The following is a 24,868-nucleotide window of genomic DNA, read 5'->3' on the forward strand; positions in this document are numbered from 1 at the left end:
TGACTATTTTACACGATTGAAGTTTATTTGAAAATTATTCAGTTACTAAATTTTTTTAAACATGACATATGATTGATTTCCTCTTTCCACTTCAGAAATTATACCTAGAAGAAAAGTAATGTTGCACCTCATATAGTATAATTGATAATGTAACAGCTAGCTTATAGAGTTACAGGTTAAATTCTGCATTAAGTGATTTTCAAAATTATTAATTAAAAATCAAAAATTGTAATACTCAGTTTCTCATGATATTATCTTATCTATCTTTAGACCAAGTTGTGCTAATTAATTTATTAAAGATTTGTATAAAATTAATTTGTGAAAATTCAGCAATTTTGCTTTATAATTTTTGTAATGAACAATTTATTTAATATATAAAAATGTACACAATTTAATGATAAATAATGAACTATTGTTGATCATTATATTTATATATTTTATATACATAACTAAATAAACTGTTTAATTGTATCATATGTTTTTAATACTTGATTTTTAATAGGTTTAAAAAAAACTGATTCAAAGGCACGAAATCAAATAAAATCTACATAAAAATAACATATTAATAAACTTTCTTTTGTTCTTTAACATAAATTAGTTTCAAGCAGCTGAATATTGAAATTGTATAAATAATTAATAAGATTAACTTAAATCTTAATATGAAAGAAAACAGCAAGTGCACTTTCTATTCTAATATAATTACATATTATAAATTTATACTTAAAATATGTTATAAAGCATATTTAAATAATATGTTTACTTTAAGGTAATGTTACATTACATAATTAGTAATTACTAAAGCTAATATCTTGAATTTATATTGAATTTTTCATTAAAAAGATAGAAGGGGGGAAAAAACAAAACAAATAAACCAAAGTTTAAAAGAACTATAGGATTCAAATGTATATCCATTTGTAATAGTCAAATGTTCTGTCTAAGGTGTCAAAACATATTTGAGCCAATAAAAAGGTTAAAATTACTTTGAGAGTAGTTAATTAATATTTCATGTTTATATACTAAATTATGATAATGATTTTTATTTAGATGATATATTTTATAATTCCCAATTCTTTATTTGTTCTAAAAAATAAGACAGAGTCAACACAACCTGATGCAATGACTTCAGTTTTTACAACGATATGCATTTTCAGTAGCACTCCTCTTCAGTCATTAACCTATTGAATAGTCAAAGTTTTCTTCATTGTATGTGATGCCATGTTGAATTTTCATCGATGTTAAGCCTAATGAAAATTACACATTTTTGAAAAGAATAATTTTGGCTATTGTATCATCCAAAATTATTTTTATTTTGCACAAACAAAATAGATATATTAATAAATGTAATAACCAAAAAAATTATATTTCAAAAGTTAGTTTTAATATAAAAATTATAATGACTAGCGACAACTAGTTTCAAAAACCTTTCGATGCTGAAATGAGATATCTTGGGTCAACCAGTCACGATCAGAGGTCACAACCCCGAGATATGTTAGGAATATCATAGGATAGGTTAATCTCTCCATAAAAATACATTGATGCCATTATAACTGGTTACTATTTACATTTAATATTTCACTAATCTTAACATGGTTACACATATTCCCTCTGACAATATTTCTCATAAACAGAAGTTTACAATCCAAACAAGCATCTGTTACAATTTAATCAAATTAAATAATATATAATAATAATAATATTAATAGCTTAAATTTTGGTATGCTTCATTGAAGGAAACAAATTCCAATTTTTTGATGTGTGATACATAAATTTAGATTCTTGGACTAAATACTATTAAATTTTTATTTAAGCAGTACCAAACTTTAAACTTTGAATGTTATTTCTTGAATAAAATACTAAAAAATGCTAAAATTTTGTATTTAACATCTTACCTATTCTTGATAAATAACTAAATGGTATACACAAAATTCATAAAAAACTAACAATAACGAATTTTAGATAAACCTTTTACTTTACTTATATTTCAAATGAAGAGTGGGAATTGTCATTCCATTATATTTTATTAAATATATTATTTTGCAGGATTGGGCTTTGGTGCTGCTATTGCACCTCCACCATCTCTCATGGAAACTGCAGAAAAGAAAGAGCCATTACCCCCACCACCTTTCAGTGGAGCATCATTTCAATCTGGTTTAGGGTATTGATTTTTTTTATATTGCATTTTTATTTTATTGAAGCCAAATTATTGCTGGATTAGATCAGGCTACATTACTGCTACTATTAACAATGGTGTATACTGTTATTAATGATAACAGTACTATAATACATATTTTATTATAATACTATTATTATTATTAATATCAATAATATAGCCCAATCAAATCTAGCAATCATTTGGCTTTGATATAACTATTGGATTATATATTTTTATTTTTGTATTTTTGTTTTATTGAAATTTTAAACACAATTTTATTTACTAACCAGCCAAAGCACCTAGCATTGCCTAGAGAATATAATAATAGTTCTGGAATTGGGTAAAACTTTGTTATAGCTGGATAATAATTTATAATGCATGTAGATATATTCACTGATAACACAAGAAATTTTGTTGGAAGATTATAATATTACACTTGAATGGTTCTACCATAGAAGTTTCAAGTATATATATATATGTGTGTATAATATATCCAAACTTAAGCCTAAACTGCTGGATTATTTTTTGGGGTTATTAACTGGACTATTGACAAAGAGCATGGTTCAAGTTTCATTCTGAGTAGTATTTTCTTTCAGAATTTTCTACTTTTTATTTTTGACATATGAAAATGTAGTCATTTTTGTTTGATTACTGTAATAATAAAATAAAATATTAAAGGAATACCATTATATTTCTAATTTAGAAAAAAATAAAATAAATTCTCACTAACCTATCAAAATAATCCAGTGATTGTCAAAATTATCACCTTTCTAACATTTTCCACTTACTCCAAAGGGCTTCATCAGAAAATTTGAATATTGGAATGCTGGTTTAATGTTTATTTGGTATCCAATAAATTTTGAACAACTGCTAGACTGTTTTGACAGGTTAGTGAGAATTTGTGTAGAAAGTCCTCCAGTTTGAAGCTGAATAACTGTTAATAAAATAATGTACAGGGCTAGAATTCACACCCTTTGCATTACTCAGTGATTCAGCCAACTACATGCTCCAGAAACTGTTTAGATGAGCCAAAATATTTGTCAGCCATACTTAATTCACTGTGTAATTAATTTAAACCTAATTAATTTTTAGTTTCTATCTGAATAAAACAGAAATTTGTGATTCAATTTTTTAAAAATGTTTTAAGTTGATAAATTTGTTTTTAAAGCTGATCTATGGTATCCAACAGTGGAATAATCTGAGGACAAACTGAAGCTCTATTTTCAGTATAATACAGAATGTAGTTTGGTTATTGAAAAAGTTTTTTCTTCTTTTTGGACTTTTGTCCTGTGAAACTAAGAGAGCCTTTTCTATCAGGTCCATTATGGGTTGGCCAGGTCCACAATGGAGAAAAGTTTTTTGTTCTGGAGATCAAATTTGAAGACTATCATTAATGACAATCAAAAATGGCTAAATAACTTTCCTCAATATTTAAAACTTTTTGAATTATTTTTAATTATATCTGTCCCCAGTTTGTTTCTTTTGGGTACTGTTCATCATATTCTACTTAATTTTTGTAAAAATAAGTTGACTTATTTGTAATTTTTGAAGTGAATAGCTCAATGGTAATTGTTAAGAACTGTTTCTTTTATGATCTGCTAGTGGAAACTAATTTTGATTTTGACAGTTACTTCACAAAACTGCATGGAAATTAGATTATTTAGTATTTTACATAATAAAAATTTGCAACAGAATTCATTAAATTCTTACAAAGCTTTTTTTGTAAAAAAAACTAACAAAAAACAAATGTTCTGTTGAGATTCTTTCTTAGACCATTAATATTATCTTCATATTTTAATTCACTTGAAATATAATTTCAATCATGAAAAATTCAATAAATTTTGTTATCAAACAGAACTAAAATTGCATTTTTATTTGATGTAGGCTGGTCCAATTGATGGCTGATGGATCAAATGTGGCCTAACTGTGATTGATGACTGATTTTTTTATCATTGTTATTTGGCATTTGTGTATTCAATAGCATTAGAATAAAATGGATATGTTCATAAATTCAATGCGTCTTAAGCATTTTAGCTAAACATTTAAAACTATCATTGTCAACAAAATGTTTTAAATTAATCTTTATATCAAGTTTATTGATTGATGAATTTACAGTTGCATTTGCTCAATGATGTCAGCATATCGTCACTTATTTGTATAAGTATATTATTGACTTAATATAATTGTCAAAAATGAAATTGTGTAAGTGAGACAACACTCACACAATTTCATTTGTCTAGTTGTACTCTTTGTTATTTTATTAAGACGTTAGAATCTTTATCCCCTACATATTCAAAAAAAGGATTATGAAGTCAAAGCTCAAAAGTAGAATTTGATTCCAAAAAAAAGTTGGACCACCCTAATCTAATAAATAAATAATTTTTATTTTGTTCCTAGAAAAATTCAATGTTAATAAAACTATTTTCTTTTTACTGTATAATTTTTAATTTAAAGATAATTAAATATGTAATAATTTGATTACATTACTTCTAGTACTTCTGTGGCTGCACGCATCATGGCTAAATATGGTTTCAAAGAAGGACAAGGCCTTGGCAAACAAGAACAGGGAATGAGTCAAGCATTGCAAGTTGAAAAAACTAGTAAAAGAGGAGGAAAGATTATTCATGAGAAGGATATTCCAAAAGGTATTAATTTAAAGCTTTTATCTTAGAATAGTAAAGTTACATTAGTGTGTAGCAACATGAACATATTTAGGATGTCACATGAAGAACATGTTTGTTGAATTGTCTAAATGAACCTGATTCTATCACATGATATCCTCAGCATGTTTATGTTGCTACATATATAATTCAAGACAGTTCGACTGCAGCAAGTGACCATTAGTATCAGCACAGGCCATGTCACTGTGGCACATGCCTGTGCTGATAATTCATAATGTGACAGTTATTATTATATGATTAAAAAATTTTTCTTGTACATCTTTAAGTTTAAACCTTCTTGAGTAGCTGATAATTCAAAGCAATTATTTATCATAACACAAAACAAAAAAATTGAGAGTAACCTACTTGGAGTACAGACACTTAACAGTAAGTTATAGATATTTTTTAAATTAAAGATAAACATTGTAAAAGTTATGTTTCTGTTTCAAATTGTGTATTAAAAAGTTTAAGTATTGTTTAACCATGTCTTATTGTGTTTAAAATATCAAATATTATTATTATTAATATGAAAAATCCTTAAAACATTATATTCTTGGTAATTAAGCTATTTATTTTACAAGTTTCTATTCTCCATTGATACTATACTGCATAGTAGAAGGTAACATAATGATAGTCATATTGAGATGAGAAGAGGAAAAGAAAAATTATATGCCAAGGATTAAGCAAATATGCAAATAATTTGAATGTTCTATTAAAAATATGCCTGTGACATTTATTGAAAAACTTAGGTTAAGAAAACAAATTGAAGTCACATTGGACTATAAAATGTCAAGAAAAATTTAGGTTAGTTAGTGGAATTTGATATGATTTTAAATTGGAAACTATGTAATAGTTTTACATAGTTTCCAACTTCAACTGTAAATATTTACTTATAGTTTTTAATTTCGATATTGAGGTACTACTTTTCAACTCCGCATCTGCCAATTAATGATGCAGAAGGTTTATTATGATGCTTTTCCATTTGATAGATTTCAGCAGTATTTTTGAGTTCAAAAACAATTAAACATTACTATTGTTATTGTTGAATATTTAACTTTAATTTAAAGAGCGTATTAAAATGTATAATGAAATGTTTAAATTTATTAAGATTTCTTTTTAACCCAAATGAGGATTTATTTTTAAAATTAATGTCTTATTTATATATATGGAGTATTTCTTTGCATTATATAAACATTATGTATGAATTTAATTTAAAAAGCAAATAAATTTAATTTTTTTCTTTCTCAGAACCACCTTCACCTCCACCAGAACCACCACCACCACCTGCTCCAGTCAATACGAATCCGTCTGAATCAATTACAGAAATAATGAAAAATCCATCTAAAGTAGTTCTATTAAGGGTCTGTAAATTGATGATGATTTTTATAAATTTAATAAGATATTGATATAAATTAACCTTTTAAGCTATAGGCTATATTTTTTTAAATATTATATATATTTACAGAATATGGTTGGTCCAGGAGAAGTTGATGATGAATTAGAACCTGAAACAAAAGAAGAATGTGGAAAATATGGAGAAGTAGTAAAATGTCTCATATTTGAGATTGCGGCTAGTGATATTCCTGAAGAAGAAGCTGTTCGTATTTTTATTGAATTTAAACGATTGGAATCTGCAATTAAAGGTATTATTAATTTTAATTTTGTATTGCAAAGAAAATATGGAAGTATTATCATTTACATAATGGAATATTTATATATGTATTAATGACAGTTGAACCATATTTATACACTTCTCATTTGTTCATTTTTCACACAGCTGAGAAATGTATATAAATATTTTCTACACAGTATTTTCTTCATTATAAAACACAATTATATATTTTTCATTTATATTTCTTATTTTTTAGTATTCTACAGCACTTTTCTTATACATTATTCATTTTGAAATGGAAGAATTTTTTTAGCAATTATTAAAAAAAAATAAAAAAGTGAATTATGTATTCACTTCAGGTTAGTCCACACTGATAGTACAAACAGATAGTAAATGCAAACAGCAGAGCAAATAATGCATAATATGTGACACGGTTTCTGATAAATATTCCTGTTTAGGAAATCACACTGTTAGTCTGATACATCAAAAATTTTTGCTTTCCACATTTTGTAGTGTGAACTAATATCATTAAGTGAAATAAAAATTACTTTTTATTTTCTCATTCATTTTCACTGTTCACTTTGAGTGTGAATTAACCTTTAGAATGACACTTCATTCTTTTACATGACTGGAGTTTTGTGGAAGAAGATAACTGATATGACTAGTTTTCATGAACTTGTCACTTTGTACTAGTTTCTGACAAGTCCATGAAAAAAACGAGAAACAAACAGAATTTGATCAATGTTTTAAAAGTACATGACTTGGTATAAAAAGAAAAGTAATAGTATAAAATTTTTTTCAAATATATTAAATATATAATAACATGAAACTTATTAGTTAAGACATTACACACAGAAATTCAGTTGTACAGTATTAATTTGTGCCTCACCATACTTTTGTGACAGCTGTAGTCACTCTGATAGCAATTCAAAAATAGTTGTACTTGTATGTTTGTATCTTGTATGTTTTTCTCATTTACACAATAATTTTCTCAGTTCCCTTGAGAAACATATAAACAAGGTTTTACTGTATGTATAAATTAATATTCTTTCATGATGCTAATATAATTTTAATAATAATAGTTTTAATGATAATTAATGATTAAACAAATTTAAAATTTTATTATTTTTTAATATCATGTTTAACTATAAATTACAGAATGCAAATTTAAAACAGAAATCATACAATCAATTTACAATCAATGCCATCATATGTCACAGAGAAATAAAAAAATTTAATTTATTTTTAGCTACTTAGTTTAAATAAGTCTGTTATGTCATTTAAGTAATTTGTCTTGAATAGTTATGCTTAATAGTTTCCAGGAATCAATAATTTATTTTGATTAAATGGTTTTTTTTAAACTTTTATAATTTTATATTCAGATTTTTACAAAAAAGATAAATGTTTGAATGAAGAATAAATTTAAAATATGTTCTGTGTGTTACAAAATATTAAAAAAATAATACAAAGTCTTCCATAAATTTCAATATAATCATACTACAATACAGCAAAACAATTAAATGTTAAATTATTTATGTAATATCAAAATAGTTATTAAAAGTTATTTTACTATTATTATACAATAGATTTTACAATTATTATATTGACACAGTTTAGGCTTTTTGGTACTAAAAATATTCCAAGGAAAATTTTAAAAAATAAGCAAGCTAAAAACATTGATTCCAGTATTCAAGGATATTTGTTTAACACACCACTTTTTAAAAATCTAATGTAAAAATTTTGATTTTCAAAGAAAATTGAACTGCTTTCAGATCAATAATATGCTGCTATTATTTCTCTTGCTTCAAAGATTTAATTGAGGATTTCAAATATCTATAGCAAATTTTGATTTAAAATTTTGTCATAATCTGTATATATTTTGATATTAGTTGTATATAGCTGCCAAAAACTATGCAACAAACAGGTTCTTGTGGATAACACAAGCTATTTTATTGCTTTTGAATAAAAGTTACATAATAGCTCTATGTAAACAAAGTTACCAAATACAAAAGAATGAACTGATCATAAGAAAAAATATAATAGTTATGGCTTTTACACATTGGTAATCAAATATAGCATTGAAATGCTCATTGATGATGATTTAATTATAAATAATAAATTTTACACACCAATCTTTTTATTTGTTGTTTATTTCTTGAGCAGCAAAGCATTTATTAAATAATTTTGTAATTACTTTTATGTGTGTATTTATTTGAGATAAAAATGATTTCTACTTTGGGTGATGATAATATAGGCACATTTGATTCTGTTACAGTGCAATTCTATTTTATATTTCAAAATGTACTTTCTTAAAAATTTGACATGAAAAATATCGTTTATGAGATTGAAAAATTTTTCCTTGTATTGCCCAGATAACAAAATTACTTGAGTTTGGAAGATCTACAATCATTTTTCCAGAATTATTGATTTTAATTTAGAATACTTAATTGTTTTATTAACATACATTGATGTTGAAATATCCTTATAAATATTTAACTGTAATACAATGTGGATTGTATTTATTTTCATTACAGAAAATAAATACAATCCACATTGTATTAAATTTCTGTTGTATATTAACATTATTTAACATAATTTTTTCTAATAAAGGACTACTCTGTAAGCAAAACAATATCTTGTAAACTAAACAACATATGAAATTTGGTATGTGCAGAGAAGACACATCATAGGATTTTCAGAATTATCAAATTTTAGGAACAAGTTTTATACAGTGTAATTATGCATGAAAAATCAGTGGAAAATAACACTACAATTGCCATATAATATCAGGCTATTTTTTGGCAATAATAATTATAAATTACTAATAAATCATCCTGCTCCAGGCCAATTCTTTTCTTCCAGTTTAATCTAAAATTATTTAATTAAATTCTAATTATTTTAATATGAGATGGCACCTAATGCCTCCCTCTAGGGTCAAATTAATTAGCAGTTTATAATTATTATCACCAATAAACAGCCTGATGTTATTGTATTGTATATTAGGTTTTGTAAGATTTTTATATCAGTGAAAAATCGCTATCTTACACATGCAGCCATGATATAAAAAAAAATTGCATGTAACCATGAGTTAATTTCATTAGGTTTCCAGTATTGCTCAAAGGTCTTTTCTTTCAAAAGATATTTCATTTGATAATGCTGTGCAGCATAATTTTTGCTATTTAACTTAAACATTTGGACCCATTCCAGAAAACTATCTTATTAGTGGTGATGATGGAGATTATTCTTACTCATTCTCTTAAAGGTGGGGAATTTGAATTGAAGTTTCAACACTGTCCAGTCTCATAATCCTTGTTACTCAACAACCATCTAAGTAACTTATCACCCAAGTTTAGAAAAAAACCAAACTTAATATTTTTGTTTTTGAAAATTCCTCATATTTTATAACAACTTGCCATTAATATATACTTTTTTATATTATTAAGACATTAACCTAATGATCAAATGCAATAAAACTTATAATAAAATGAAAACAATATGTTTTTCCAGCAAAAGGGGTTTATAGAACAAACATTTTTGATTTACTTTGTAAACCTTCCTCAAGTTTATAAAATAAATTAAAATGACCATTATTGATGTTTTTAGATGTTCAGAAATTGTGGGTTTCTATTGTCAAAGAAAAAATTAAATGCTTTGTTTGGTTGAAAATATTGAAAAGAAATATGAAAAACTAGTTGATAACAAATATAAATACAGTGTTTGTTTCTCTTCCTGAATATTTTTTATATAATATATATAAATATTCATAAAATAACAACTGACATTCCTGTAGTCTATATTTTTTTTTCTATATTAACTGTTTTATTTTATATATCAATATAAATTTCATAAATTAATACTCAATAGCCATTTATGCTACAAACAGATTACGATTCATACAGAAGAATATATATTATGTGTGTGTGTGTTTTGTGTTAGTAGGTATGTGACACAATTACACCACTAATATATGATATACTCTGGAAATAAATGTTGGGAGGAATGAGGTACTTCTCAGAAAAATACAGAAAAAATATTTTCTGAATTTTTCATGCATGAAATAAACTTGCAAAACATTTGAATTGTTGAAGGTTGTTGTGCCTCAAGTTGTCTTAAGGAAATGCATTCAAGATTGTAATGACTTGCAGGCCACACATGACATGTCATGCAAAGCTGATAAATATCCATGGTGACATCATCTGTGACATGTTGTGGCATGTCACATGGAGGTGGTCAGAGACATCCATGATATCATTTTTTATAATGTCAAAGTTTTTCCACTCTGATGTTATAAGAAATGATATTGTAGAGATTAATGATTGCAAATTTACCAGGTATTCCATTACCGATAATTCAGTAATTATATTCGGGATTATCAGTAAATTTGTATTAACAAATGATTTAAAACGAAACCTGAATTACTGACAGAATTATTGGACAACCATTTATTTTCAAGTTTTCCATTAGTTTAGACAAACAACATTCTTGTAATAACAATTATGACGACATAACCAACATTGAAATAATGCTAATAATTAATTATGTTTTTCTTTATTTTGAATGAAGACTCTTAAAAAATGTAATACATTTAGGCTCTCATCATCTAATCTTGATCTAATTTTCATACAAATGGCAGCTGCATTAGAAAAAGTTCTCTTGGAATCAATACTAGATGGCTGTACTGTCATTAGAGCATTGAAAACCTTTTTAAGATAGGTTCCTTGTATTTTTTTCTCTTTTTTGCTCTATATCTTTCAGACTTTTAAACTTATTTATATTTCTCTTATCAGTCTATGCTCGTTGTATGTTTAATGAATAAGTTCAGTTTCTCTTTCATTGTTAAATTTGTGTTCTCATGTCAATGTGAGAAGTTGGAGTGGTAAGCAATGAACACCTCTCACTAGAATCTAAGTCTGAACTAATTTCAGTGACATCCACAAGTCTGATTTGTTTTCATTTTCTGATTAGTGCCTAATTATTTCTACAATCCTATTCAAAATTATATATTTTTGTTAACATTATTGGATATTTTTTGTGACTTATATTTGTTCAATTTTTTTGTGTTATTTTCTTGTATTATACTCCAAAAATGGGTCTTGATTTTGGAGTATAATACAGGGAATCAAGTTATAAAAAAACTAGAAAATTCTTTTTAATAACAATGGAATGATGCATCACCACCTGCACTGTTTTCTCACTATGGTATGGGGAGACAAAAAAGAAATCTGCTTCCCACAGGTATTTTTTGTGGGAATTTTAGGAAAATAAATATTAGGCTAATTAAGAGGGTTTTTTTATCGAAATATCAGTAAAAACATTAATTATTGGTAAATTTACCAGGGTATAATTTTCCTAATTTACCAGTATACTGGTAATGCAATCACTACTGGAGATAAGTATCATCATCTTATGTATGCAATTGTATGACAATAAAGAAAAATTGTACATGATTGCATGTAAGGCAGCAATTTTCTATAGTGGTGTTTTTTTACCAAAATTTTTATAGTCAGATGAATAATTTGTAGCATGAGGATATCATGGAAGCACTACTAAGTAAGTCAATTTGTTGAAAATGCCTGTGAAAAACTAGTAGATGTGGAAAATTGCTGCTACCAGATGTGATTGCAAGTTAAGCCAAAAGATGGAGTCAGAGTAAGTAAAAATCTTCACCAGGCAAGGGAAAAGCATTTGTCTAAATCTGTCTTAATATTGATTGTGAACAACAACAGCATTGATATGGTAAGTTTAGAATTGTTGCAACTTTGAAGACAACTGTATTGTGAAAAATTGCTTTGGTACAGCAATATGGAATCTAACTTAAGAAAAATTTATCATATAATAACTGAGTTAGCAAACATTGGAGTCAGAATTGATGGAAATTTGTCATTATTTTTTTTATTATGGATGATTGCTTGAACTAATCACAACTACACAAAACTCATAAATTCTATGAGTGCAACAATCAAAAGAGGATTGTTTGGCAGAATTTGAAAGACATTGGGCCAATTTAAGAATGCCAGTACTGTGGCTTTAGATACTTTTTTAGGCCAACTGAAAGTAAAAAGCAAGCCAATCAATCAAATACCATTTATTATTGACTTATTCCGAAACTGTGTCTTAATTATTCTTTACTTCACAATGGGTGCATAGGTAGACACTGGGCATCTTTAACATCACTCTTTATTCGGAATTATTTTATACAGCTTTTTCTATATTAGCTTTTTCTTTAACACACTTAGTAAAGAGGTGCTAACTAATACACATCCTTTTTCTAAAATGTATATATTTACAGTTAAAATTTCCCAACAGTGCACTGTTGGGAAATTTTGATGAGGGAGATGCATTCCAGGAAGACTTTTATGGGAAGCTGGACCCTATTTAGATGTTACTAACATGAAGAAAACCCAGAAAACTCTTATGTTTCCAGCCTGTTGGTGATATCCAAACCCACAACTAACTAACTGAAGGTGTTCAGTGGTTTTATCCACTTGGTTACTGGAGGGCACTTAGAATTAAGAAAGTACCATTCAAAAAATGAAAAAAATTTGAGTTGTTAGATGTGGAAAATTAAATATATATAGACTTTTTACAAGGTAACATTTTTGATTCCACGCAGGAAGTGCTATACGCTACCTGTTGCAGTAATGATATGTATGTCTATTTCACCCTATATCATTCATTGTCACAGTAATTAAGTGAATATAATACATATTTTTTAAAATTATATTCTTTTTTTGTAAGAATTATATAGTTTAGTATTATCTTAAATTTTTTGCCAATAGATGGCATTATATATAAATCAGTAAATCAAATGTAGATAGAAATGAATTGATTTACAGAAATTCACTCAATATTTTGTGGTGAGATGTACAGTACAACATTATCTAAGTTAGAAGTATGTGAATGTAACTGCTGAGTTTTGTAGCAATTGACTGAACAGCCTGGGAGTGTATAGCAAACAAACAAATACACATCCTCATTTATAGAAGAAATCACTTTACCTATAAAGAGAAAACAACACCTTTCTTAAATTCCAGCAAAAGTTTAACTATATAAAAACGTTTTCAACTGATTTCATCAGTCTTCTTCAGTTACTCGAACAAAAAAACAAAAAGAACGAACCAAATTCAAATTTACAAAATCACGAGAATGGAAAGAATTCTCGTGATTGCGCAGACTATGCAAAAACGATGTACCGATAAACGGTAAAAAATGCAAATTCTTGACAAAAAAATGCAGATTCTTGACAAACTATATATAATATCACAATCTTACGTTATCCAATGAATGATTTCCAAGCAGACGATAGCCCATCTGCGTCCCTGTGGTTGATGCAATGGGATGTTAATTGTGCCCTATATATTTCTAATTTCTCCAAATGTCTAACGGCCTGTTTAGATCTAGTGGCTTTTATGATGGAAGCACTATCCCAGTGTACCGTGATCTCCTGTTGCTTAGCAAATGCTGCTAGGACTGTGCTGTCAACTGTCCTCTTAACTGATTGCTTATGCTCTTTTATTCTTTGCTGTAAACCACGCAAGGTGGCCCCAATGTACACTAGATCGGATTTAAAACGTTGGTCCCTGATTGGAATTGAGTACACTCCTGTTAGCTCATTTGGTTTCTCTTTCCTCTTATCATTCCTTAACAGACGGTATACTGTCGGGTTGCGCCTATATATTATGCGTAAGTTCCTTTCTTTGGATACCTTCTTAACAATACTTTTAATAAACGGAATATAGTCCATGACCACTGTTTTTTTCTGTTCAGTTCTGTGTTGTTGATGTTTCTGACGTCTGATGTTGACGTCTCTGTATATCCGTAATTAGACGGTTCACTACCCTTCTCTGATAACCAAACTGTGTTGCTACGCTTCTTACGTACTCCAACTCCTTGTACGTGTCGCAAATACTTGAGCAATGTGTGTAAGCTCGTTGTATCCATGCTCGTAAAGCCGCTAACTTAAACTGTTACAGATGGATACAACGAGCTTACACACATTGCTCAAGTATTTGCGACACGTACAAGGAGTTGGAGTACGTAAGAAGCGTAGCAACACAGTTTGGTTATCAGAGAAGGGTAGTGAACCGTCTAATTACGGATATACAGAGACGTAACATCACGTCGAACATCAACACAGAACTGAACAGAAAAAAACAGTGGTCATGGACTATATTCCGTTTATTAAAAGTATTGTTAAGAAGGTATCCAAAGAAAGGAACTTACGCATAATATATAGGCGCAACCCGACAGTATACTGTCTGTTAAGGAATGATAAGAGGAAAGAGAAACCAAATGAGCTAACAGGAGTGTACTCAATTCCAATCAGGGACCAACGTTTTAAATCCGATCTAGTGTACATTGGGGCCACCTTGCGTGGTTTACAGCAAAGAATAAAAGAGCATAAGCAATCAGTTAAGAGGACAGTTGACAGCACAGTCCTAGCAGCATTTGCTAAGCAACAGGAGATCACGGTACACTGGGATAGTGCTTCCATCATAAAAGCCACTAGATCTAAACAGGCCGTTAGACATTTGGAGAAATTAGAAATATATAGGGCACAATTAACATCCCATTGCATCAACCACAGGGACGCAGATGGGCTATCGTCTGCTTGGAAATCATTCATTGGATAACGTAAGATTGTGATATTATATATAGTTTGTCAAGAATCTGCATTTTTTTGTCAAGAATTTGCATTTTTTACCGTTTATCGGTACATCGTTTTTGCATAGTCTGCGCAATCACGAGAATTCTTTCCATTCTCGTGATTTTGTAAATTTGAATTTGGTTCGTTCTTTTTGTTTTTTTTGTTCGAGTAACTGAAGAAGACTGATGAAATCAGTTGAAAACGTTTTTATATAGTTAAACTTTTGCTGGAATTTAAGAAAGGTGTTGTTTTCTCTTTATTATACCAGTTCCAGTAGGTTCGTTATTCATTTTCACTTTACTTATTTTCCTTAAATTATTCAGACAAAAAATTAAAAAATGAATAAAATCATTTGAATAGTGAGTGAATGAGACTTTTTGATATCCAATGCTAGATTTGAGCCCAATACATCTCAACATTGTTAACAGCCTTGATTCTCAGAAAGAATACAATCTCAGACTATTTTAAGGAATGGAAGACAGAATCAAAAAACAGACTTGATAACCTTGAAGAGTGGGCAAACAGATGACAACCTAGAATTTTATTCTAAAGTCTGGGAAAGCTTTCTCCAAAAGATGTGGTATTGTACATAAACATGCAAAATCCATTCTTCACAATAAATAGGAAAGTGGAGAGAATGAACTATATATCATTAGACCTTGTACACAGCACCATTTGTGGAAGTAGACTACCAAAGGTGGTCTAAGTGCGTACATCAGAAACCGTGTTACCAATAGCAATAATAGAGAAATGGCTACATACAAACAGAAAGGAGTCAAGTTTTTATGTTTTTAAGCAAAACAGGAAGTCCTGTTATCAGAGCACTCAAAGGTAATTTGGAATATGCACTCATAGGTCATGGATGGAGAATATAATACCTGAAATAAAATGTGGGAGAATCCAGGAATTGTGTTCTTAAGGATAGCCTGATGAGTGAAAGTGAGAACAGGAAGGGGACACTTTCACCAGTTATTCTATCTATCAGGGACAAGGGTACTGGAGAAACCACACTTAGGAAAACAAACTAGAAGAGATGGAAGATTCTACACAAAAATATGAAGTTAAATTCCAAAGATAGAAAGGAGACTAAAGTAAAAGGATGAAAGACCAACAAATCATCCAGTGCTATGATACAACCAATGAGGATAAAGAATCAAAGTGAGGATAGAGAAAAATCACTTAGTCCACAAAATGAAGTTTTTGTATTAGGTATATTCGAAATGGGAAAAATTCAGCTGGTCTTTCAACAAAGTCCTCAACCAAAATTTTTATGAAGGTCACTGTTCTAAGTTATTTGTATTGCAGGATAACCATTCAAATTACTGAAAGATTAGCAATACACCTCCAAAGGGTGTATTGTTAATCAGAAAGAGACACTATTTAACCCTTTTACAATGACATGATGATATATTGTCAAATTGGTTTCAGCTGAAACATATGAAATGACGATATTTTGTCATTTTATAAATGGTCGATTTTGAACAAAAATTTTCTCTGTCATTTTATTCACATTTGCTGATATTTTATTGCTTCTTACTGCTTGTAAGTTATATATATATATATATTTTATTAATTCATTTATTTATTTATTTTTCAAACAAAGGAAACACAAGCATTAGTTGATCCCCCCCATAGTTATTTTATTGTTGTACAATTTTGGTATTAACCACCTATAAGTTATTAAGTTATATATATATTTATTTAGTTATTTACTATTTTTATCAATTTACTTTGTGTAGTATGTTTTATTGTTTTATGATCTTTGTATTTTCTGTTTACTGCCTAAAATAAAATGTTTTACTAACCAGAGAGAGTTTATCGAAGAGGGAAAGAAAATCAGTATATATAGACTGTTTCATATAAAGTGATGTTGTTCACAAAAAATAGATAAATATGTATAAATCTTATATCATCATGTACAAACAATATTCTCTTTCATGCTGGCTTGGTGCTAAAAACAAATAACAAGATTGGAGAATTTTATTTTTTGTCAAATTAAAGTAATTTATAACATCAAAAATTTAGGTCATAATTTCACATGCAGTTTGGATCATTGTTTTGAAGGGTATAGTACAGCGATTCCCAACCAGTGGTCCGCAAGAGCTAAAATATGGTCCGCGAAAGATTTAAAACTTTTAATCATTTAAATTATTATTCCCACATTGATACAAACTGAATTTAATTTTTACTAAAAATGTTATGTTTTCTATTATAATAGTACTGTTAAAGCATGTTACTCTTGAGTTTAACTATTACTTATGTTAAAAGTTTTGATTACATTAATTCGCCACACTACACCTTTATTTGTTGCTGAGATGGTTTTATTGAAAGAACATTGTTGAGAGACATGCATAAACGCGAGGGACACAGACAGCCTACCGACAGCTTGGAAATTTGCAGTCAAGAAATTTAGCTCGACCTCGTAGGCTTGCCTTGGTTTATATTTACATTTTTTATCAATTATTCCTTAACAATTTGCTACTATGTTTATATAAAGTATCACCAGTAGATTTATTATTATTTTTTATTTTTTTACTTCTTATTTTTACTATTTTGATTTTATTGTATATTTATATTTGTATATATTATCTTGTTCTTTCTTTTTTCCGTTACTGATGCTTTGAATTTTTAAACAAATGTATTCTTTTAATGGAACGTCAACATTCCGTTTTCGAAAGTTAAGCCTGATGATGGCCTATTGAGTAGGCCGAAAACATTAGTTTTTTCAATAAAACCATCTCAGCAACAAATAAAGGTGTAGTGTGGTGAATTAAGCTAATTATTTGCTGAGCACGTATCTGCTTTATGTTTTGATTACAGTTTATTTTTAGATTGACACAGTTTATTTTTCTTAAACCTTGTGGTCCCTGCTAACAACAATGAAATCAAAGTGGTCCCTGGTCAAAAAAAGGTTGGGAACCGCTGGTATAATACAACCAAAAGTCGTAAAATGGTTAAGTTATATCACATTATTAACAATGTTTGATTGTTAATAATGTGATATAACTTTCATTGTTGCTGCATTCTTTTTATCTTGTTTTTGTACATGTCTTTTGTTCATTCATTATGTTAAGTTCAGTTTCTTTCTAAACAGGATAATAACAGTTACATTTCCAGACAGTTATCAACTAACATTAATATTGTTACTAGGTGGCAAGATATTGCCATCTTGTAACACAATACCTTTATTTCAAATTCTCTATATTAATAGATCTATTTCTAAAACAGTTAATTTTATTTGGGTTATTATTAATAATGTAAACGTTAACTTATTTACAGAAATCACCACTTACAGCTATTGACAGAAAACAGTACTTTTGATAATTACATGTCAATACAAACCCTTTTTACTCTAGATACATGCACATAATGTACAGTACATGCACTCATCATGTTGGCCTATGTCTTTAGTAAATGAAATGACAAGTGCAATTACTGAATTACAAATGAAGAATAAAGTCCAAAAAGACTTTAAGCAAACAAATTATCTACTCATTGATGAAGATAAAGTTTAACTCAATCATGAGTTAGACTTTATCTTCATCAATGAGGTGGCCAAGCATTTTCAAATTTTGGAACCCAAAACTGCACTTTTGTGGTTATTGTTGAAGGTTATTCAACTCGATCTTTAAATGCTAAAACATTGAAAACAAACATTGAAAACAAATTGAACATAATCATGTCATCTTAAGTTAGAAGTAGATGACAAAGGCAGTATTTTCCTGGTTTTGTTCATCCACTTCTACCTGCCAATAACTAGAATGTAAATCCATTGACAAATAGAACCTGGCCAGATCATCATGCATAGATTATCAGGAGCAAATAAACATCTCTTTTCACACAGGTGGTCAATTTTTGGTAATTGAAGCAAATCATCTCTCTCGAAATGATTTTCTGATGAAAATGACAGAACTCCAGGAGAAATGATGCCTTGTTTGATCCACTGGGCTAACATTCCTCCTTGCTGATTGATCTTCGATCATTGAGACTAAATATTATTTGTGTGAGATCAATATAGATGTGGCATTAGAAACAAAATGTCTCTTGGAGGGTGTTTAAAGCAAACAAATGATCACACATTTAGAGTAAAACCTTTTGTTTTGAAGTTAATATTGCATTGATCACTGAATGAAACAATAGTTGGCCTTTAGACCAATGTTTGATATCATTGGTTGTAGACTTTCATTGAATAGGTTCTCACTTCCCAAGACTAGTTTCAACATGTAGAAGTTGATGTGTCTGGCAACTGTTAGTGACTCATATCTTGAGATGACCACCAGAGTGTTCATGTTAGTTTTCCAGTAGCTGATGGTTGAGGTATCATTAACACTCAACAGGTTTGAACAGCAAAGATTTTGACAGTTGACAGGTCCTTAGTGTCTGGTAAGTCATTGAACTATGGCTTTGTAGATGCCATTGTGAGGAGCCCAGTATTTATTGGACCAGCTATCTGGCATCAACAGATGTCTGGTCTTCAATGTTTATTAGTAACAAGGAGTATAATAGATTGGTCATGATGACATAGCAAAGCATCAAGCATCTCTCAGCAGACAGTTTTGACAATGCGACTAGCTTAGCTACACTCAAAGGTGAAGGTGTCGTCAGTGGTTCACTAGATGTTGATTTGTCTCAGCTTATTGATACATCATTAGTCATTTTTGTACCAATGCTTCCAGTCAAGGAGGTATTTCAGACAGGAGTAAAGCAGACACGTCAGTTTCATTGCTGGGAAACTATGTTGACGTAACTAGCTTTTTCTATCAGTTTTAAATGTTGGAAAATTCTATTAGTATAGTGCTGGAGTTCCTCTTGTATGAGCTCTGGATCAGCATCACCAAATCAAGTTGGTCTTTCTCAAAAACTGGCTATTGCATTCAGCAGTTTCAGAATATACAATTTTGGCTCATCCAATGGTGTTGAAAGTTGTTAGATAGCAGGTCAAAGTCTTTGACTTTGTTGACCAGCAAGATTTGAATAGGTCTTCAGCAGTCCCCTTTATCAAATGTTCACTATTTTCACTGTCCAACATCTGAACATTGACTTCTTAGCATATAGCAAGAACATCCTGAATGTAGGACTGCTGTCTACATCCTGGCAGTTGGACTCAACTTTCTAGACACACCTTAACTCTTAACGTCTCTGGTTAACTCTTGGCCATACTCATGTATTTCTCAGAAGTCATTTTGGAAAGATGGACAATTGATGAAAGAGCTCTCATTGTTTGTAAACCAGCGTCTGGCAGCAGTGCTTTCCAGAAAAAATTAGACATTGTCAAACTTGATTTCATTACTCCTTTTATTGATTAAGTGACTTATTTGAAATCTTAGCTTTAGTGGCAGATATCTTTGCTCCTTTTACCATGATGGATCAGAAACTTTCAGCAATCCTGTGTGATGTAGACCACAGATCAAACAGTCAATGACTAAAGATTAGTTGATGTTTCTATGGTGTGGGTTCTCTTACCACAATGAACCTTCTAGATGAAACAAATTTGGAACCTAATCTCAGATCTAAAAAAATCTGTTGTTGATAGTCATGAAGAGAGTGATCCAAACATAATGTGTTCCAATCAAGGCATCATCAACTATAGACAAGCTGGTATTGTATAGTACCTTGTACCTTCTCAAACTTTTCTGCCTTGCTTTTGGTTCTGGCCTTCTTTTCCTTGAGCACTTATTCACAGTGTCTTTCCTCTATACCTGTAATAAATGATATTTGATTTGTTGGCTTGCTTTTTACTTTCAGATGTCCTGAAAAGTAAATAAACAAACATCAAAACCTGATGTATTTTAAAGCAATCCTCCAACTAATGCCAAATATTATCCGGTTAGAAATAGCTATAATATTAATAATTAATAAGGCAATTTGGTTTATTAATTATTAATAAGCCAAATTGTTTATTAAAACCACCACTAAACCAACACTGGAGTGAAGTTATTTTACATACAGTAGAGCGTCGATAAGTGGAACGTCGGTAAGTGGAATGGCCGGAAAGTGGAACGATTTTCAGTCGGACTGTGTCATGCTGAATCGAATGTTTTTGATACTAAATTTACTTCTAAAGTATAATTTTCATGTTTTTTATATTCTTTAATATATTTATTTTGTTTGTACAAAATGCAGAAATAATTTTTAACGATACGATAGCCTCGATGATTATTATAAAAATTTTCGTTAGGCTTAAAATCGACGAAAATTCAACACGAAGCGACACACAACAGATAAAAATTCAACAGGAAGCGATACGCAACAGAGAAAAATTTGAACATCGGACAGGTTAATGTATTTTTTCGTACAAAGTCGGAAACTGGAACAAATCATTAACTGGAAGGACCCCAGTCCCCAATTGGTTCCACTTATCGACGCTCTACTGTACCTCCAAGCCTGTTACTGGTGTGAACTCCAAAAACTGAAGTTCACATAGGTAACAGGCTTGGAGGTATGTAAAGCAAATTGTTTATTATTAAGCCAAATTGTCTTATTAACTATTAATATTATAGTCATTTCTAGCCCGATAATATTTGGCATTAGTTGGAGGATTGTCCTAAAAAGTATCCAAAGCCATAGTACTGGCATTCTTAAATTGGTCTAATGTCTTTTGAATTCTGCCAAACAATCCTCTTTTGATTGTTGCACTAAAATTCTGTTATGGGTAAGTTTCAGATAGGTATGATTAAATCATTCCATCCTCAAGCAGTCGTCCATATTATAAGATAATCATGCCAAATCTCCATCATTAATTATGTTTCCAATGTCTGCTAGCTCCAATGTTGTTGTATAATTAATTTTTCCTAAGATTTCATATTGCTATACCAAACATGTTGTTCACAGTAAAGTTGTTTTCTAAGTTGCATGATTTTAAACCTACTGTATCTAGATGCATAAAACATTTCTATTTTTCTTTCTAGTTCAGTATAATTATAAAGATGTCTACAAAGATATCTTTAGGTAAATTTAAGTGCTTTACATGCTATTGTTGCTTAGCCTTAATATTAAGATGCATTTGGATAAATGCTTTTTCCTTGCCTGGAAGTGAAACCTTTTAACTCTAACTTCATCTCTTCTGCCTTAATTTCACTATGCTTTCAGTATTTTTCAAAGGTCATTTTCACTCAAAAGAAGTTTCATTTGATAATGCTGTGAAGCATAATTTGTGGTATTCTACTTATTAATGAACATTTGGATTCATTCCAGATCTTAGTAGTAGTGATAGAATCTTAATGGAGATCATTATTACTTATCCTCTTAGAGAAGAATTTGAAGAATTTTAAACACTGGTTAGTCTCATAATTCTTGTTAGTCAACAACCATCTAAGAGAGTAACTGTTATCACTTCTGTTTAGAAAGAAACTAAACTTTAGAAGAAACTGTACATGTCTTCCTTTTGACATAATGTAAAGACTTTTTTCACAAAGGGGGGGAAAGACTGTAAATAACATGATATAAAATGAGGCAGCATCTCTTTCCAGCAGCCAACAATTAATAGAATTTAAATGAATTTTAAGAAAATATCAATAAATTAAAAGTTTCTGGAAGAAAAGATTGATCTGGAGTAGAACTCGGACTCATATTTTTTGAATAACATCAAATGCATTGCAAGTTGTTACCAGACTTCTGTCCGATCTTTCCTTCCAAACTTCTATAAACTTTAGAATTACCAACATAACCATACAAGTTAAATATTACTACACTGACTTTAGACTTCTATAGTCTAAATTCCTCCGTGATACTATATGTAGCGTGTGTAACATGGTGTATAAATAAAGCAACCAAAACCTTAACTATATTAATAATTAGCTAAATAAACTGCATTATTTTCAATTTTTGTAGAGAATTTGACCAGAAGAATGGTAGCATTAACCATTGTCATTTTGATCAAATTATTATTCTGTCAAATTTGGTCAAATATATAATAAAAATGTTGAAAATCTAAAGCAACATCATTATAAAAGAAATATAATCAGTTTGTTAATATTGTATGTAGAATTTATAAATCTTAAAATAGTATATGTTTGAAATCTAAAAAATTCTGAAATAAGTTCTAATTTTTTTTTATAAAGAAAAATTTACCATTTTATATCTTTATTAACATCTGTAGCATCATGATGCTGAAGATATGAGATATTTTAGCACCATTTTATTCTAAAATAAATGTATGACGAGCATTGATATATAATCAATAATTGTCTTTATGTAAAGCACTTAAATTGTTTTTAAATATTAATGAATAGGAAATTATAATTTATGCAGCAAATTTGAAATATGAATATGCTAACACTTTCACATAACAAGATTACCTGCTAAAATGTTGAAATTTTTATTAGACTAACTGATAAAATGCATCTTGTAATAAAAAAAAATTCTGTGGTTTTGTTACAGCTGCTTAATTGCTTCAATAACATTAAAAATATATATATTTTTTTAAAGATGTAATAAAAATGTAGTGACTAATGAACAATAATTTTATTAATTTGATAAATTTCGTTGTCATTAATTTTTAAATGCATATTATTTTTTTTATCTTCAGAAAAATATAATTAATGAAAGGAAATTTCAGGGCACAGTTGAATATTTTGTGTTTTTAAATTCTGTATATTAATAATCTTTTTTCAGAAAGGTTTAATTAAATAAAGTAGTTAAAGAGAATCCTAGAACATTAAATATTTTTATGATTTATAAAATATAAATTTTATTGAAATTTTAAAAAGCATTATTAAATTTAAAAATGGATATTTTATAAATTATAAATGAGGATTAAAATAAGTTAAGATATTAATATTTTAAAAATTATATTGCTGTATTGGTTTTTATGTCAACTGTATTGACACAAAATGTCAAAAATGGTTCTAAAAAATTTGACTTAATAAAGTTTTTAAATTTTTTTTAAATGAATAAATTTAATAGAATATGATGCTAAATGTTAAAATGCAATAAGGGCCATTTTTATGATTTCATCAAAACTTTTAAGAATCCTTTGATCTCTACAAATTTCTATTTTCAATTATTGATTGTTAAAAAATTGAAATATTTCTTTTTAAGTTTGTAATAAATACATTAATTTACTCTTATTTTTCTTTTATTTACTAGACTTAGTTGAATAAAGGAATCTATATTTGAGTTTTATGTCATTAAAACTCAAATTTAAAGGGTATCAGCATTAAGGACACTTAGAGTATGAATGTAAAGGTTGATTGTGAAAAATGTCTTCATATGTGATTTCATATTTTTATTACTTCCACCATGCAAATAAATTTCATTATTCAAATTTTTTGAGACAGATTTTCAGAATGCCATATTTGCAACAAAATTTATATTTAATGCATTTAATTAGTCTATAAATAATGTTAATCATTTTTATTATTGATAAATGCAATTAATGTGACATTTAATGAACAATTACATTAATTATTTATACATAAGATTAGAACAAGTAAGCTTTCTGCAAGAATATGCAGTGATAAAGTGAAAATAATAATATGAATTCACAGTTTACTTAAATATTTAATGTTAAGAAAAAAGCAGTAAATAATATTACTTATATTTGTATTTTTATTATTTTATATAACTGTACAGATTGATTACAGAAGTAAATCTAAACTGCAATCATATCTGCTTCTCTCCAGGTATAAACTACAGCTTTTGATAAGGCTAGTATTAATAAATGATGATTATTTTCCAAAAAATAATGAATCTAGTACAAGTAGTTCCAAGCTCTTGGTTTATGGTACACTATAAAACTTACAGCTGCAATTCACGTACAAAATAAAAAAAAATATATTAATACTTTAAACAGTGAA

At 28.7% G+C, this 24,868-nt stretch overlaps 1 protein-coding gene across 3 annotated transcripts in view; it reads left to right on the forward strand.

Annotated features, from left to right (window-relative positions):
* Spf45 (splicing factor 45) overlaps positions 1–24,868 on the forward strand; it is a 41,957-nt gene that overhangs the window by 11,691 nt on the left and 5,398 nt on the right. For all 3 annotated transcript variants that reach the window (XM_067283216.1, XM_067283215.1, XM_067283217.1), the window contains exons 7-10: positions 2,041–2,155; positions 4,646–4,797; positions 6,061–6,173; positions 6,278–6,455. In XM_067283216.1, coding sequence (XP_067139317.1) covers positions 2,041–2,155; positions 4,646–4,797; positions 6,061–6,173; positions 6,278–6,455 — 558 coding nt within the window. The remainder of the gene's footprint in view (positions 1–2,040; positions 2,156–4,645; positions 4,798–6,060; positions 6,174–6,277; positions 6,456–24,868) is intronic.

Source organism: Centruroides vittatus, unplaced genomic scaffold (assembly GCF_030686945.1).
Source record: "Centruroides vittatus isolate TY-2023 unplaced genomic scaffold, ASM3068694v2 contig_979, whole genome shotgun sequence".
Taxonomy (NCBI): domain Eukaryota; kingdom Metazoa; phylum Arthropoda; class Arachnida; order Scorpiones; family Buthidae; genus Centruroides; species Centruroides vittatus.